General features: G+C 30.2%; 2 protein-coding genes across 7 annotated transcripts; both read left to right on the forward strand.

Moving 5' to 3' along the window:
* The first annotated feature begins 7,397 nt into the window (after nt 1-7,397).
* LOC113846532 (phosphoinositide phospholipase C 6-like) lies at nt 7,398-10,910 on the forward strand. 3 transcript variants are annotated; one of them, XR_003501695.1, is made up of 9 exons: nt 7,398-7,883; nt 8,076-8,272; nt 8,435-8,570; nt 8,678-8,932; nt 9,022-9,245; nt 9,413-9,530; nt 9,734-9,886; nt 10,150-10,386; nt 10,603-10,662. XR_003501695.1 is itself a non-coding variant. In XM_027474919.1 (9 exons), exons 1-9 carry the CDS (start codon nt 7,530-7,532, stop codon nt 10,891-10,893), a joined length of 1,815 nt encoding a protein of 604 aa, XP_027330720.1. In that variant the 5' UTR covers nt 7,398-7,529; the 3' UTR covers nt 10,894-10,910. The 3 variants fall into 3 exon arrangements, 2 of the variants coding, with proteins under 2 accessions (XP_027330720.1, XP_027330721.1); XM_027474919.1 differs by having other exon boundaries at nt 10,150-10,236; nt 10,603-10,910; XM_027474920.1 differs by having other exon boundaries at nt 9,764-9,886; nt 10,150-10,236; nt 10,603-10,910.
* Nucleotides 10,911-13,229: 2,319 nt separating this feature from the next.
* LOC113847079 (phosphoinositide phospholipase C 6-like) lies at nt 13,230-18,279 on the forward strand. 4 transcript variants are annotated; one of them, XM_027475937.1, is made up of 9 exons: nt 13,230-13,610; nt 15,296-15,492; nt 15,630-15,765; nt 15,878-16,105; nt 16,208-16,428; nt 16,522-16,639; nt 17,226-17,378; nt 17,455-17,541; nt 17,848-18,279. In XM_027475937.1, the coding sequence occupies exons 1-9, from the start codon at nt 13,272-13,274 to the stop codon at nt 18,160-18,162; spliced, it is 1,794 nt and encodes a 597-aa protein (XP_027331738.1). In that variant the 5' UTR covers nt 13,230-13,271; the 3' UTR covers nt 18,163-18,279. The 4 variants fall into 4 exon arrangements, with proteins under 4 accessions (XP_027331738.1, XP_027331739.1, XP_027331740.1 ...); XM_027475938.1 differs by having other exon boundaries at nt 15,878-16,093; XM_027475939.1 differs by having other exon boundaries at nt 15,878-16,079; nt 16,236-16,428.

Consider the following 18,279-nt stretch of genomic DNA (forward strand, 5'->3'; position numbering starts at 1 on the left):
GTATTTTTGTTTCAATGCTGTTTAATATATAGGGGGGACGGTGATTCTCTGTGAACCCTTCATTACGTGAAATTTAAAGCTTTATTGAGAGCGTGACACGCGTCCACCTGTTGGTGAGTCAACCAGATCCAACATCGAAGAAATGAAAAGTCATAGGGTCAAAGAGTGGGACATTTTAATTTTCAATGTTTGTGCCCATAAGCGCGCATGGGGGAACCAAAAGATTGAACGCATGTGATCACATGCGACTTACCATATCAAATATTTATATTATTTATAGTTACTTATATTTTAGCTTTAATTAATTCTTATTTGGTATTTAAAATATGTTTCTCGCATACAGTTGAAAGCCCAATTTAGCTGGCAAACAAATTTTTAAGATATTAATAGTAATTTGCATATGATTTATAACATTAAAATTTACAAGTAATAATATATTAAAATATGAAAACTTAAATTTAATATATAAACAGGACATACAATGAAATTCTATAAAATTTTCATGTTACGAAAATTCCATCATTACCTTATCAAATAAGTTGAAATGATTATCTACTTATTTTTATTTCTTTTGGACCAAAGAAAAAGAGGTAAATAGGGAAATAAAAACTAGATTGAATGTGAGGAGATAAAGCAATATGAAGAAATATGAAGCAGCACGCTGGATGATGGCTTACCCTGTCACTTCCCAAGTTTGCTTCAAGAGAGGCCACACTTAAGCTGTCAACAAAAACAAAATCTAATTGGCCCAACTTTATCCTTAACATATATGGGACAGCCCAAAAAACCTAAAGCTAGAAAGGTCCAAAGAGTTAAAGATTAGAATTTAAGTTTTCGGGTTTAGAATTTATGTGCTCTTAAAGTTAATAATGTATTTTTAAGATAAAATAAAATTAAGATTAAATTAAAATTTTAAAAAATTATTATTTTAATTTATTTATCATAACTAAATAAAATTTTTATTATAATAATAAGAAATTATCTATTATATTTTTTAATACGTAAAATTTTATTATTGTTAAATAATGTTAATACTTTGTATATATTGTTTTATAAAAATTATGTTTATAGTTTTTTTAAATTAAAAAATAAATTTATAATTTATTCAAAACTTGTTAAAATATTTTTTATAAATTTATTTATTTCTGTACATTATTGTTTCTCACTTATTGCTTTTTTATAAAAAAAATTATTTACATGTCATTTAGTATTGATGTATGCATTTTAATAAAATGAATATTTTTTTATTGATTAATATAATTAAATAAATTAATTTTATTAAATTATTTATATTAAAAATACTAAAAATATTGGTAGTTAGGCAACACAAAATATTCTTAAAATAATATTAAATTCATTATAATGATTAAATGATAATATTTATTTTTAATAATAAATAAAGACATTGGTAATTTTTTTATATTTTAAAGTAATGAATAATTTGAAATAAATGTAAAATATTTAAATAATATTTAATATAAAATAAAACAAGTATACTTATTGTATCTACTTTTTTATCATTTAGATATAAATATATGATTAATATAATTATTTGAATAATTTAAATTAAATATTATTTTTATTTTATCATAAAATATAATTTTTAAGCATTAATTAAATTAGTTATGATCATACAATTGGTCTAAAGTAATACAACAGATTGTAAGGAGATGAAAAAAATAACAATTTAACAATGATGGGATAACTTGTACTTTCTATAATTTTTGAAATTTCTATAGTGTATATGTATATTTATAAATATTTATTATTTTTTAAAAGTTTACATCATAATTTATAAATATTATGGTGATTTTTTAATAAGAAAACTAATAAAAAAATGTGTAACAAAAAACATTTTAAGTACGCGTATTTTTTCACATAACAGATAAATAAATATTTTAAAATATGTTAAAATTTTAATAATTATAACTAAACAATTTAAATATACCTAAATTAAATTATATTATTATTATTATTATAATATTTTAAGATTAATTTTAAATATTTAATAATAATATTTTCTTAAAAAAATTAATTTTATATGTTTAAAATTGACATGACTTTAATAGTTTTATTAATTAATAATAACATACTTTTTAATATATTTAACTTTTTTCTTTTGTAATGATGCTACACACAAATCTAAGAATAATAAAAGAAAAAAAATTAGATAATTAACAAATGCATATCAATAATATATATATATATATATATATATATATATATCTAAATGAATATTTATGTTTAATTAAAATTTTAAAATATAAATTTTTAGTATAATTTTATAGTTAATTTATAGATATTTTCACTTACCTACATATTTTGGACTAACGAATTTAAGAATTAATTTAATTTTCTTAATTAATACAAAAACAAAATTAGATGGATTATTTCAGGTCGGATACCTAAGCCACAGTTATCGTCTACGTTTTCAACTCACCAAAACTCTCTGAATTTTACTGTTTGCCTTTAGAAAAGAAAATGTATATTTGATGAAATTATACCAACAAAATGTATGTTCACTCTACAGTGGAATAATATGCGGTGCGTTTATCGGCTATTTTTGCACTTTTTAACGATTTTTTAATATAAATTAAGAGTAACAAAAGTAAAAGTAAATCTATATAATTTTTAATAAAATTTAATCAATAATTAAAAATATTTTTTTTAAAAATTCACAGATGTGTTATTATATCTTTCTCAAAATCCTATAAGAAAAAACAAAAGAATTTTTCTCAAATTATGAAATTAAAATTTTAATACTAGAAAGTACATAAATTTGAAGTTTAAATTATAAAACTAAAAACTGCTCTTAGTTTTTAAAAATTTTAAAACTTAAAGATAACAACTTTATTAAATATAGTCTTAAATAGTAAGTATAAACTTGTTTATTTAACTAAAACCAAATTTAATGAATCATTTTAAAAATAAAATTCCAATAATTTACGAAATAGTTAATCTTATTTACAACCCGCCGTTAGTGTCCTATTTTTAACCCAAAAAAAGGTCAAACAATTTTGCAACGTGCAATGTTAAAGGCGGCACTGTCTTCCCCCTAACCTTTCCCTTTTCCTCTTTTCTCTTCCTTCCATTCAACTTCCTTCGTTCCCCCATCGAATCCACAATGGAAGAAGACCCCTCGCACCCCCGCCGCAACTCCACTGCGTCCGACGGAGATCCCAAGGTGTGGACAGCGTTCAATGAAAGCTTCCGGCAGGTGCAGTCGGTGTTGGACCGTAACCGTCTTTTGATTCAGCAGGTCAACGAGAACCAACAATCTAGGCTACGCGACAACATGGTAAAAAACATTTCGTTGATTCAAGAACTCAGCAGTAACATCTCCGAGGTTGTCTCTCTCTACTCTGATCTCAATTCCAATTTCTCCATTGCCTTCCAACAACAACACTAACAACTCTGCCGCTACCGTCGCACGTGACAACTCATGATCCGTCACGTGATCAATAAACTAGTTATTGCAAATGAACGGAATGCATGTGTTAATTTTCCTCAAGCTTGTGGAAGAGAAGAAAATTATAATTATGCTGTGTCTATTCATTTTTGTTAGGGTCGGCTATGGAGTCAGTTGGGTCATTGTTGCATTTTTTTACAATTGTTTTGAGAGTATCAATTAAGCTGATATCATATTAGAATTTAATGCGCGGGTTCGATTTTAGTGTGGATGAGAATGAATCCAACGAACTTGTTATTTAAGTGATTTCTAAAAGGAAAGTGTTCTGGAATGCATTATAGTATTTAAGATCGAACAATTATAGTTTTTGCCTTTTCCACATGCTTGTTTACACTCTGGATTGTAGAAGACAACGTAAGATAATAACATTTGTGTTTATTGAAGTTTTAAATAAATTGTCACGTTTATGATAAAAACTGAATACACAATAAAACAGAGCACGTGAACTCACCTGGTCCTATTTGCTCCAGCTTGAAGTTCTCAATAGCAAGTATGGTAGCATAGATTCATTCTTCAATTCATTACATATACATCACTCACCTTGGACCATGTGGGATAGTAGGTCCAATTTGATACCAAATTATGGAACAAAAAGATGATCATGTACCCGATCAAAGTGCTCGAATACTTTCTGCACAATTGACACTAAGGTTAGAACACAAAACCCTGAACATATGTGGCAGAAAATTGATTTAACTGTATGTATCATATCTACAGTTTTTGAAACTGTAATCCCAAGAAAGACCCATGAAGCAAGAAATAATAATAATAATAATAATAATAAAGTTCTTTGAGAAGGCAGTTCAAACACAAAAGTAAGTGTTTTTTAGTGCGTATAGAATCTTAAAGAGATATATGTCACAATTTAGTGGCTGATAATTAATTCATGCAAGAAAATTGGGCCTGTCTTAAGTCACAGAAGGGTGCATTATATAGTCATAACGCTGTAGTAAAGCAGGTGATAAGCAGGGCATCTTTGAAGCCCTGTGCCATTTGGACCTATGCTCTGGTATATACCCAGTACACACAATTTGTCTAAAATAACAAATATGGAAATCACATCCATCAAAAAGTGTAAGGCTACCACTATGTTTATTCGCCCCCTTTCATCATATTTCAACCATATTATAAAAAATTTAGTGCACTTTTTGGACGTATAATTTACTGGAGATCTTCTCATATGTTATTTGAGAGAGAAAGATATACAAGTAAAATTACCAGATCATAGACAATATATGGTCAATTATTGAATCCTACCACAATTTTTTTGGCATATTTCTCTCTAATATAACTAAAACTAGGATTGAAAAAAGGTTAAACTAGGTTGTGTAAGGCCTGAATTTGATCTCATTTTTTGCCCAAATTTAAAGTGTTTACACTATATAGGTTGTTTTTAAAAACAAGACTTACATTATTTTGAACAATTTTATTTTACGATAAAACCTTTTTTGATATAAAAAATCTACCTTAAAATAGGATTATAAGTTTAAACTTATACAGAAATCAATAAAGTTAAAACATTAAATAAAATAATCAGTATATAATCTTGAAATATTATGTTAAAAGTTTAGTGCAAATATTTTAAAGCAATAACATATTTTTATTTTTATTATTATTTAAATAGATTGATCTATTAAACTTAACAGACATTTAAAATAATTTGAAACTGGAGTTTTTAAATTAATTTAAAAAAATAAAAAACTTAACATGATATATTTTAAAAATACGTCCAATCATAGGGCCTCAATGAACGATTTTTCCATCCTTAACCAGAGGAAACTGATTTATTTTTTTGTCTCATCAACCATTCCCTTTCACAGTTTCACATCACACAAAAAGGAAATGAACAAGGTCGCATAATTCCCAAACGAGTGCTTTCGAGCAAAAATTCAAGTCGCACCATCAACGCATAAAATTCAATACCTCTTGAAATTCCTTCAAACAATTGATTTGAAATTCCAGTCCAAATCAATGTCTATAATTCAGTAGAAGCAAAAGCATGTCCATAAAAATGCTAAGTTTTGAATATATTTCAAGTTTCTAATGAATGAAAGCAAACCTGAAAATTTTCCATCTAAATATCTTTGTTAAAATACATCATTGAGTCACTCCCTCCGTATCCTCTTCCAATGTTTTTTCTTGCAAGAGATTTGGAGGATAAAGAAGAAGAAGTCCACTAGGGTTTAAAATCGTTGACATGAACCCTTAACCTTAGTTCCTAATGTTGGTGGTTTGAAACAACTTGCTTTGAGGGGGACTTGCTCTTAATAAGATTCACCCACCTTTTTGAAGGGGAGCATACTCATCATATAAAATTGCTTTCATGTAAATACTTGTTTTTAAATAATGTAGAATGTAGTGTTAATTTTACGTATAACATGACTACAAGTATTTTATGCTTTTTTTGCTTTCTCAAATAATATGATTAATTCTTACATTTTAACTATTTCTTATTGAGCAAAGGAGTAATTTTTTAGTATTGTAACTTTTTTTTATTTACTTCTATAATTTGTGCTGTTTAAATTAGAAGTAAGTGGAGATCTGTATATTTCCACTTCGTAAATTTATAAAATTCACAAAGTTGTTGATGGACTTGGACATTAAATAGTTGTCACAATTGGGTGTGTAATATCAGTTCGGGGGTCATTTTCTTTTTTTATTTATCAAATTTGATTTATTGTCGTGTTTGGTTGAGAAGATAAAATTTATTGTTTGAAGCACGTTAAGGGGAAAATTTGTGTTGAATGTGTTAGCTAGATGAGTCGAAAATGGAGTAATATTGATCAGATCAGTGCATGAGATGAGATCAAATATGATCTCAATCATAATAATTCAAGTTATGCAAAGAAATTAAGTCATAATTGTTGGAAATAAAGACAACTTAAAAATGATCGTTCAAATGGAATATAAAATAAGATAAAGTCATCCGTCATCACGTTAAAGATGAGCATCCGATAAAGTCAAAGGAATATGAATAATGTTATTAGTGGAGTCCTAGTATACATATGTATGCATTGCATAAACTATAGAACTCTACAATAAAGCCATGCATATCAGTTAAAAACTATGCAAAACTATTCGAACAAGATTGGGAAAAAGCTCTATAAGAAGATGCTCAATATATGGCCTCAGCTACTTTTGATAAAGAATTAAGAATATAGAAGAGTTGATCGTGAACGTAAAGCAAAGTGTAGAAAATAAATACAAAGTAAAAGCTTTAAACAAAAATGAATCCATTGCTACAATTGAATACAATTATATGATACACATGTGGTCGTGTGTACAAATATATATATATAGCCTGAAAGAGAGACATGTGCACAACACAATACATAAATCATCCTTTTACTGAACCTTTGAGTCTCTTTTCTTAAGTAAGTAGTGTTGTATTTTCTGCATAATATATTACTACTTCAATGTGAACATTATAGTCATAGCACCGGATGCTACACGCACTGCGTTTTATTATAATTGAATAGCTTAACGCATTGAATAGATGTCTTCTGGGTGAGTTTCTTAGAAGTACAATTATAAATAGAATCGTTAAATTCAAAGTTTCGTTTTAAGCTATGCTAATGTAAGATTTTTTAATCATAAATCTAACAATGCAAAAGATGTATAACTAAACTGTGCATCATATATCTATCCTTACTTAATAATAATAACAAACACTGTTCACTTTGGCTACACGCGAAACACAACTTAAAATGGATTAATGTTGCAAATAAACAGGCTTGACTTGTACGTAAATCCTAATGCTTCACTAGAACAAAGTTCTAAAAATAATAGTCTTAAACTTTTGAATTGAATAGTATAAACGTTTCTAATCCGTTAGTTACGTACGTTGATTAACATGAGTAATGGAACATAAATACTTTATAAGACATAAATGGAGCAATTGGCAAAAAGAGAAAGAAAGAGAATCTTCTTAGAAGGTTCTTGCTTTTCCTCATTCTCTCCGACCCTTAGTCCATCCATACATTATAAATGGATGCTTTGTTCCTTAATCTCCATGTCTGGAAAGCTTTATTAATTGGAACATAGTGAGAGGAAGAAAAGTATGGGTAATCACATGGCAACTTACAACAAATACAAAAGTTTCTTGCTCTTTATCAGAAAGTACAAGGTCATGGACTTGGTTCCACCTCAAGACCTCAAGGAGGTGTTCACAAAGTTCAGTGAAGGAGGGTCCTACATGTCCATTGAGCAACTCCGCCACTTCCTAGTGGAGCACCAGGGTGAGGAGGATTGCACCTTATCAAATTTTGAGAAAATTGTTGAGAAGGTCCTACAAGTGAGAAAGTCATGTCATGGAAATGTTAACGTTGATCAAAGTAAAGAACGAGAAATCACCCTTGAAGACCTCTTCCATTTCTTGCTTCATGATGATTTCAATGCTCCCTTGAAATCTGAGGTAAGCTCTTTCCCAATTTGTTTGGACACCAAGAAAGTATGGGACAGGAACTTTCTATTTTTCATATTCTTATACTTCACCTTAAGATCATAGAGTGATAAAAATATGAAGCAAATATGAAGATATTTTAGAGTTCCCATCTTTGGTTTAGCTTTATTTTACTAAAAGCAAATAATAAATGTCTGATTTCAGGTACATAATGACATGAGTGCTCCATTATCACATTATTTCATATATACTGGGCATAACTCATATCTTACTGGGAATCAATTGAGCAGTGATTGTAGTGAAGAGCCAATCATAAAGGCTTTAAAACGAGGCGTGCGTGTTATTGAACTTGATTTATGGCCAACTTCCAATAGAGATGATATTAAAGTAGATCATGGATGGTACATGAAGCTTATGTTCAAGTCTATTTTATGGTCCCTCTTGACTATACCAACAAAAAAATGAAAAAAAAAAAAAAAACCTTTTTTTTACATGATCTTGATTATTATAAAGCAAAACCTTTTTTGTTTGATTTTTCCCCCTCTTCCATGAAATCAATGCAGGACTCTTACCAACCCTGTCTCAGTTATCAAATGTCTTGAGTCCATAAAGGAATATGCTTTTGTTGCATCTCAGTACCCAGTGATAATAACTATAGAAGACCATCTTACAACAGACCTTCGAGCTAAATTTGCAGTAGTAGGCATCCAGTTCCACTTTCTCCTTTCATATCTATCTAACTAAGTTGAATTTAGTCACTATTTTGTTTTACTTTTTCTCTTCTAAACTTAATTCAATTCTTGCAGATGGTAACCCAAATATTTGGAGAAATGCTTTATTATCCTGAGACAGATTACATAACCGAATTTCCTTCGCCAGAATCATTAAAAAATCGAGTTATAATATCAACCAAACCCCCAAAAGAATGCTTTGAGTCTAACCGTATCAAGGACAATGACAACTGTCCTGGGATAAATGAAAGTGAATCATCATCGGAAGAAGAATTATGGGGAAAGGAATCTCCAGACTCAAATAGGACTGAAGTGGAAACTGAAGGCACTGTGAGACAGATTTATACACATTCATATCTTTGCAATAATATTAATAAGCTTTGCATGCTAATATTACTTTTTCTTTTTATATATTGTAGAATGGAAGTGATCGTGATGAGGGAGATATGAATGCATGTGAATGTGATCATAAATCATATCAAGAATGTTTACCAGAGTACAAACGAATAATTACTATCCACAACAGAAAATTCAAGGGTAGCTTGAAGGATAAATTGAAAACTGATGGTGAACTTAGACGCCTAAGTTGGAGTGAAACGACCCTTGAAAAGGCTTCCGAATCTCATGGAACAGATATTGTTAGGTACTTAACTGGTGAATAGTAGATACAAGAATGGTCACACTTTCATAGTCATATGCCAATATTACAGGACTTATCTTTATCGCATTCCTCAGTTATCACTTAATACTAAGATTAGGCCAAGGTTGTTATCCCATGACTTTTCTGATTCAATTTTGATACTCTTATAGGTTCACACAGAAGAATATCCTCAGGGTATACCCAAGTGCAATGCGTGTCAAATCCTCAAATTTCAAGCCACATATTGGGTGGATGTATGGAGCTCAGATGGTTGCATTCAACATGCAGGTTAGGGAACTATGACTAAGGCTAAGTTTTTCAAATGAAAGGAATTTGTTGGTCTTTTAAATTTTTGTTAGTGTGTGTTTGGTGGTGTTTCTTTTCACCGAATAGTTGTGTGAAACCAGAGTCACATCTTTCATTTTTTGCAAGTAGTATCTATGCCAGGAATTCTAACCTTCTACAGTTCCACCAATTGTCTTCCCCATTAGGGGCATGGCAAATCACTCTGGTTGATGCAGGGGATGTTCAGGGCAAATGGAGGATGTGGTTACGTAAAAAAGCCTAAAATTCTTATGCAGAAACATCAATGTGACAATGAGTTTGATCCTACAAGGATATTGCCAGTGAAGAAGAAATTAAAGGTAAACATATATCATTCACTGCTACAAGGTAAATTTATTTGTTGGGTCTTATTAACCAAGGTCTTAAGGAACTAGTTAATGAATTAAAGTAAAAAATAAATAAATCATAAATTACACATAGATGCATTGTAAATCATTGGGAGAAGTGTATTAATAAAATATTTTAGCAAAAATTTTTTACTTTTGATTCCTTAAAGGACACTAGTTAGTATTTGCCTAATTTGTTTGGTGACATCTTAATGTATCATCATGTCCAATAACAGGTAAAAGTATATCTGGGACATGGATGGAGCTTAGATTTCAGTCCTACACACTTTGATAAGTGCTCTCCACCAGACTTTTACGCCAAGGTCAGTTAGATAATTCTTGATATATACGACAACCATCAGTGGACTTCGGAGGTCTAATTTTTTACCATTGAATTTGATAATGGGCACAATTCTTATGCTTCATCATTCATCATAAATGCGTAAACTCTACAACTACAACTAATATCTTTGGTGGGCTATTTCTCTCTCCATTACAACTCCCTTTCAAGACTCGTGTGCAATGCACATAAAAAATTGGCTTGATCTATATTTTGAACTTTTGATGTTATTTATATTCCCTCCTCAATAACCGGGACACTTGAAGGGTTATTTTCACTTGATAAAAAGAAGAAACGCAGAGATATTATTGTATATGTATCTTACTAAATGATCAATTCTGTGTGACAGATTTATATTATTGGAATGCCTGCTGATTTTGCAAAGAAGAAAACAAAGGTAATCATGGACAATTGGCTTCCTGTTTGGGATGAAGAGTTTGAATTCCGATTAACTGTTCCAGAGCTTGCATTGCTTCTAATACAAGTAAAGGACAAAGATCAAGGAAAGGATGACTTTGCTGGGCAAACATGTTTGCCAGTGTCTGAGCTAAAACTTGGATTTCGTTCAGTCCCTTTACATAACAAAAAAGGAGAGAAATTCAAATCTGTCAAGTTATTGATACGGTTTCAGTTGGAATGAATTATTAAGATCATTCATGCAGGATATAAATCTCTCTTGTTTGTAAGGGTCAATTTTAGTTTGCATATTCTCCACCTCTATCATCACACGGTCTGAACCAAACGATTGCTTCAATTATCAAAATTAATCACTGAACAATTAACTGCATATTTCTAATTTAAATGTAATTGCATATGTTTTTAAAACAAATTTGGGAATTACACTAAACTAACCAAGTGCACAAGCTTTCACTAATTCTTTCTAATGGTTTAAGAGGATGTAGGTACTGAATGGTCAGTGACAATTAGACATTTTCATCAAGAAATTTTTAAAAGGAAACAGTCAACTATAATTTGATTTTCAAAAGCAGCCAAGCAAGTATTGAAAGGTTAGCAACACATTTTTTTTATAATACACTTGTTATTATTAACTAAAATTTATTAAAAATTATATATATTATGTGAGTTTTATTATTTTTTTTATTTTTAAATTAATATTTACTTTTTATATTTTTTAATTTTTAATAAATTTTACTGAAACATAGGCATGGACTCGTGCATCTCGTCGGCAATTTAATTATTTTTTTTGTCAAATTTTCGGTGTTGTCGTATGTCGTACATAAGTACACTGCAACTTGAGGACTGAGATCCTCTTATGTTTGCGCTCGAACATGAGGGTCATGTTACCGTGTTTTTGCATTTTTGCTTAAGCGAAAAATAATTCGCTTAAGCAAAAATATAAAAATACGGAATATGACCCTCATGTAATAGGAGGAATCTTTTTTCCAACCTAAGCTGTAACTAATGGTCTAGATATTGAGAACTCAAAAGGTATCAACTAAAGCGGGTAAATAAAAATTAAGAGATTATTTTACAAATTACAAGAAGACAACTTTAATAAAAATTAAATTCAAAATATGGATGCTGACTGAATAATTTTGGTGTTACTTAACATCACAATCCTTCTTCTGGTTTTTATACATAGATTAACTATATATAAATATTTTACACTATCAATCATGTAGAATATATTATAAATATTAATTTTATATTAATTATTACATAAATTATATTTTTTTATATGAAAAATTATAATTAGGTAATATATTAAAAATTATACTCTTAGGTATTCAAATTAAATTGACAATCTTATTTTAGTTTTAATATATTAAAAATAGATAGATTAGTGGCTAGATTTCATTGTTGTTATAAATGATAGGAAGTCTTTGCGGCCTGTGGCAAGAGAGTTAGATATTATAAAGTAAGGGCACTTTAAGAGGAAAAAAAGATGTAAATCTATAACCACAAAATTTAAAAAGTTAATAGTTGAGAAAATGCTTACATAAACTATTTTTCAAAAGACAATTAGAAATATGTAGTTTTCCCTTTAAAGTACATTGACTAACATCTACCTTTCACAAATGTTTTGACAACGGTGCAAGAAAAAGTGAAACATTCGAAACCAAGCAACGGAAACACCTTACAAAGCATTGTAGTCAATACCCCCTTAGAACATAAATATATGTAATAAGCATCATCAAATAACAAAATATTAAAAAAAAAATTATAACATTTGAAAATGAATGCTATTAGTTTCAATTAAAAAAAAAAATACTAAACTCACTTACTAAATATTAAATTTACAAAGTTTGTTAAAAAATAAATGATTAATAATGTAAATAAATTTTACGAACATAACAATTACTATAAATAAATTTTACAAATATAGCGAGTTAAAATTGAAAAGTACATATGGAACTTTAAAAAAAAAACAGAAAAATATAAATTTTTTAACTTATTAAATGAATTTATTTATTTTTATTACTTAATGTTTGAGTTAAACAAGTATTTATTTTATTTAAACTGCACTTTATAATTAAACTTTTTTTAATGTTATATCCATATTTTATTTTATTTTTACTAACAAATATTAATTGGTGGTTTTAAAACATTAATTGAAAATTAAAAACATTACAAAATATTTGTAATATGCTTCTATTATATTTCTAATAAAAATTTAAATAAAAATTTGATAAATTTTTTTATAAACTCATTAATGTAATTTTTTATATCTTTTAATAAATCTCAACATCATTCATAATAATAAAACGATTAGTTTGAAATTTGTGATCGGTGATCTATAGAAGATCTATTAACAAGTAATTGTTTCAATATATTTTTGAAAAGCGAAAAATAAGAACAGAAAAAGAATGGTAGTAAATTTAAAATAATTAAAATATGTAAGGCACAAGTCCATAAGAATACGAAAGAACAACTTCCGCTTCAATCGCTTTCGGTTTATGGTTCTCTTTAATTCCCAAACCATCCATTCCTTTCAATCTTCATCATCATCGCTTTTTCTTCTTTCAAATCCATTCACCCTGCGCATGCAAAAACACAATGAGCACCGTAAACTACACAATGTTCAAGTGTTTCAACAGAAAATTCGCCGTCTCCGAACAGTCCCCTCCGCAGGACGTCAAGGAAGCCTTCTCCACCTTCGCCGACGGTGTCCCCTCCATGTCCGCCGACCAGCTTCACCGATTCCTGCTCGACCACCAACTCGAACTGGATTGCACCGCAGAGGATTCCCAGCGCGTGGTTGACAACATCTTGCACTCGCGGAAACCGAACGACAATGAGGAATGCGACACCGATGGGCCCCATCGCGGAATTACACTGGACGAGTTCTTCCATTTCATGTTCCTCGTTGATTTCAACGCCCCCCTCAAATCCCAGGTCTCTCCCCTTTTCTTCACCCCTCCTGTTTGCTTACCTGGAAAATGTGCCTACGTCGAAGATAAATCAAATCGTTTTTTTCAGATACTATATAAGCATTCTGTTAAATTGTTACGTTGTTATTGATGCTGTGCACCATGAAAGTTTCTTCAGAACACAATTTCCATATATTATGAATGTCGACATAGGTGGGCCCCGAGGTTGGATAAAAAAATTATTTTATTTTACATTTTGTCTGTGCTAAAATAATAAATAAATACATTTTATTAATTTATGTTAGAGAGAATGATAGGATAAATAATAAGATAAATTTATCATAATTACTTAATTAAATAAATAATAAGAATAAGATAGGTAAGAAAAAGTGCTTTATCGTACGTCTGTTTTGAAGAGTTAATAATTTTTTTTCCTTTTTATATACATAAAAAGTTAATAATCATTTATAAAAATAAATTATTTTTTATAAGTTATTTTTAATTAATTTCAAAAAATTTCTTAGTAATTAAAATTAATTGTTTTAAATTTATTTTAATAAATTTCATTATTAATACAATATAAGTTATTATTTAAAAATTATTAAATAAATATTTAATTAAATACTATTTTCAAATTCACCTTGTGTAGTCTTTTTATCTTTTCTGTCAATAGACTTTAAGTAGGCTTATAAGTGTTAAGATATTTTATATTAATTAAAAATAGAGTAAAAATACTCTTCATAATAGCTAAAATAATTATACTCCTATTAGCTAGTTTTTGAGAGTGAATTAAATTTAAATTTTTTAACATAGTATTATAATCTATTCAGTTTAAACGTTGAGCTTCTCACATATGTTATAATACTGTTGAGTCCACTAGTTGGTAAATTTTATTTCCATAAGTTTTACATTTTACTGAGATAAGTTCTTCCACCGATTTTAGTGTAAAAGAAAAATTGACCAGACAGACGCATTAATGTTAGGCAATTGGAACTGTATGTTGAACATTCATTGTGGAACAGAGAAGTGGGACACTGTATGGTGTTTCCACATTTAAAACTGTTTAATGTGATAAAAAAACAGAAGCAAAAGTAATATGGTATAAAAATACAGTATAAATGTTTTAAATGATTTTTCAAACATCAGACTCATTTGGCAATAGGTTAGTGTGAAAAAAAAATTTAAATTAAAGTTTTACTTTGACAATATGCATGATAAAAGTTTGTATTGAAAGTTAACACAGCTACACGTTAAAGATCAAAAGGTATTAACGTGAAATTTTAACTTTTGATCGAAGCACTTAAAATTTTATATATACAAAAAATACATGTTATTATTGCCACAGCCATATTGTTGTGTGTTCTGTTGGATCCGTAGTTATGTACATGCATCTAAAAGTATATTTCAAATATAAAAGGGAAAAGTTTGAATATGGAATGCGATTAACTTGGATTAAACTTCTGCAGTTACATGTCAAGTTTATGACTGACATTGGTTTATAATGGTCAATAGTTATACTAGTGTAGAGAATACACTTAAAATTGACAAAACCAATTTATAGTATTGGAGATGAAACAGGAAAAAATGAGTATATACAATAGAAGGGTTTAAGTATTAGTTGAAGACAATATCGTGTTTTGTGTTAGTGTTAACTATTTTTAGGAATGTTTTTGGTCTCTTCTTGACAATTAGAATGATGTGTCATGCCAGGTACATCATGATATGAATGCTCCGTTATCACATTATTTCATATATACAGGGCACAATTCCTATCTGACTGGGAATCAGCTGAGTAGCGATTGCAGTGATGTGCCAATCATAAAGGCTTTGCAACAAGGTGTGCGAGTAATTGAACTAGATGTGTGGCCAAATTCAACTAAAGATGATGTCGTCGTGGTTCATGGAAGGTGCTGATCTTGAGTTCAACCTTGTAGAGCTGGAAGACTATTTCCCTCGTGTCTTTTTATCTTTTAGTTTTTTAAGTTATTCATGATGCAACTTTGTACATACATTTTGCTTAGAACATATTTCTGAAATGTCTCAGGACACTTACCGCTCCTGTCTCACTCATCCAGTGTTTGAAGTCCATAAAAGAGTATGCTTTTGTTAAATCTGATTACCCAGTCATTATCACATTAGAAGACCACCTTACACCAGATCTTCAAGCTAAAGTTGCAGACGTAAGCTTCCATCATTACCCCCCAAACCACACACACACACACCCAATAAAAAAAGTATCTACTTCGAGTCCCTCTTTGTAGGTATTGAATGCAAATTTGATCATATCTGTAGATGACAACTCAAATATTTGGAGACATGCTCTATTATCCTCAGACAGATCTTCTGGCGGAATTTCCCACACCAGAATCGTTGAAAGGTCGAATTCTTATATCAACCAAACCTCCAAAAGAATATCTTGAATCCAAGCAATTCAAGGATAGTGACAGTGAAAGGGAATCAACAGAAGAAGGATCATCATCATCACCATGCCTTGGCACTGAAGTGGAAGTTGATGAGAGGGTGAGCATAGAGAAATATTTGTTTCAAATTTGATTTACGTTTATAATCTCTGTATCCTTATATCATCTTCCCCAACACCCCCGCTCTCCCCTAACTGGATAGTTCAATGGAAGTGATCTCGACGAGGAAGGTTTGAATGCTCGTGAAAAGAAACCAGACCAACAGAGTGCACTTGAATACAAACGTTTGATCACAATCCATGCTGGGAAACCAAAGGGTAATGTAAGAGACCACTTAAACATTATTGGGGATGTAAAGCGCTTGAGCTTGAGTGAACAGGAACTTGAAAAGGCTTCTGCCTCTTATGGATCTGATATTGTTAGGTATTTGTCCAACAGTCAAACCTACTTTGTAAGTAGTAGGTACTATTGTAGTTGACAACCTCTCACCTTAGATGTTGCACTTTATGCTTCCAGATTTACTCAGAAAAATATTATCAGGGTGTATCCAAAGGGAACACGTGTCAACTCCTCAAATTACAGGCCGCATATAGGGTGGATTTACGGAGCTCAGATGGTTGCATTTAACATGCAGGTCAGGGACTTATGACCAAGATTGTTTCAAATAAAAGGTTTACCGTAGTGTTTTCTATTTCCAGTCTAGATGCACTCTCCAGCATATGGTCCATGTGAAATTTTTGTTTGTACAGTTCATCTATTTGTGTACGTGGACGAAACAAGGAAAGGAAAATATTTTTTGTACAACCACTATGGATATCTGTCGATGTCTTAAGAGTATTTTTAAGATTATGTATACAATAGAAGATAAAAAGTTACCAAAAGATAAGAGTATACGGTGTCAATTTTATTATGTTCCAAACTTCAAATAATAGAATTAACGAGGAAGCTGGTGACGCGTGGCTACATCTTCGGGATATTTTCTATTGTGGAGCAATCTTAATGCACATTGAACTAATATTTCTAAGTTATTGTGCCCACATACATTTAATTCTTTGTTGTATATTATTTTATTGGTACCACTAACAATCGTTGCTAATGCTAATGCTGTATAGATTTTTTGAATAGTAATATGCTAGTAACTAGTGTGATCTTATTTTTCAAGTTTTTTGTTCAATGCACCCTTTGATACTAACATTTTAGTATATGTTATTCTTTACCAGGGGCATGGAAGATCACTCTGGTACATGCAAGGGATGTTTAGATCAAATGGTGGGTGTGGTTATGTGAAAAAGCCTGCATTTCTGTTGGAAAAAGGCCCAGATAATAATATTTTTGATCCTAAAAGAACATTGCCATTGAAGACGACATTAAAGGTAATAATATACTATTTAAAAAGGAAACCGATTGGTTTGGTGACATCTTTTGAACTTCTACCCTGTCCACCTATAGGTAAAAGTATATTTGGGAAACGGGTGGAGCACAGATTTCAGCAAAACACACTTTGATGCATTCTCTCCACCAGACTTTTACACAAAGGTGAGTTCGATATTTTTGTTAATACTGCAGATTAGGAACAGCAATCTGTCAGTAATCCTAATTAAACATTTGTAGGATTAAAGAAATTATTTTCACAATTAGACATCAATATATTAGCTTAGTTTTCAGGGTTTAATATTGATAGATACACCCCCCACTGATTACTGAGCCGAACATTTTTAAGATTATTGCAAGAATAGAAACCCTTTTTGTAACCATCTGCCACAACTGCATTTCAAAATTCTTGTCGGATTTATATACCGTGAAGAACAGACTAAATCACTTGATTAATTTATATAATAACAGGTTTGCATTGTTGGAGTACCAGCTGATAATGCCAATAAGAAGACCAGGGTAATTCAAGATAATTGGTTCCCCGTCTGGGAGGAGGAGTTTGAATTTCCTTTGACTGTTCCAGAACTAGCATTGCTCCGGATAGAAGTTCGAGAGTATGATAAGCATGAAAAGGATGACTTTGGTGGGCAAACATGTTTGCCAATATCTGAGCTAAGATCTGGTTTCCGAGTAGTCTCTCTAAATGATGAGAAGGGCGAGAAATTAAAATCTGTGAAGCTTTTAATGCGGTTTCAGTTCAGTGAACCGGAGGAATCAAGTGAATAACAATCTAGGCATATAACATAGTCTCATAAATTCCTAGGTGGTTTTTCTTCTGACTGGTGACTTAACAAGATTGATGTAACAAAAGATTATCTACATCTAACTGCTTCAAACAATATT

This window comes from Abrus precatorius, unplaced genomic scaffold (genome assembly GCF_003935025.1).
Source record: "Abrus precatorius isolate BTA unplaced genomic scaffold, Abrus_2018 Scaffold8, whole genome shotgun sequence".
Classification (NCBI taxonomy): domain Eukaryota; kingdom Viridiplantae; phylum Streptophyta; class Magnoliopsida; order Fabales; family Fabaceae; genus Abrus; species Abrus precatorius.

Bases quoted from the DNA above. Each gene is read 5' to 3' on its own strand.
- LOC113846532 (XM_027474919.1), top strand. From the start codon at position 7,530: ATGGGTAATCACATGGCAACTTACAACAAATACAAAAGTTTCTTGCTC. The intron at 8,273-8,434 runs GTACATGAAGCT...AAATCAATGCAG, and splicing joins ATTAAAGTAGATCATGGATG to GACTCTTACCAACCCTGTCT. The intron at 10,237-10,602 runs GTCAGTTAGATA...TCTGTGTGACAG, and splicing joins CACCAGACTTTTACGCCAAG to ATTTATATTATTGGAATGCC.
- LOC113847079 (XM_027475937.1), top strand. From the start codon at position 13,272: ATGAGCACCGTAAACTACACAATGTTCAAGTGTTTCAACAGAAAATTC. The intron at 15,493-15,629 runs GTGCTGATCTTG...GAAATGTCTCAG, and splicing joins GTCGTCGTGGTTCATGGAAG to GACACTTACCGCTCCTGTCT. The intron at 17,542-17,847 runs GTGAGTTCGATA...ATATAATAACAG, and splicing joins CACCAGACTTTTACACAAAG to GTTTGCATTGTTGGAGTACC.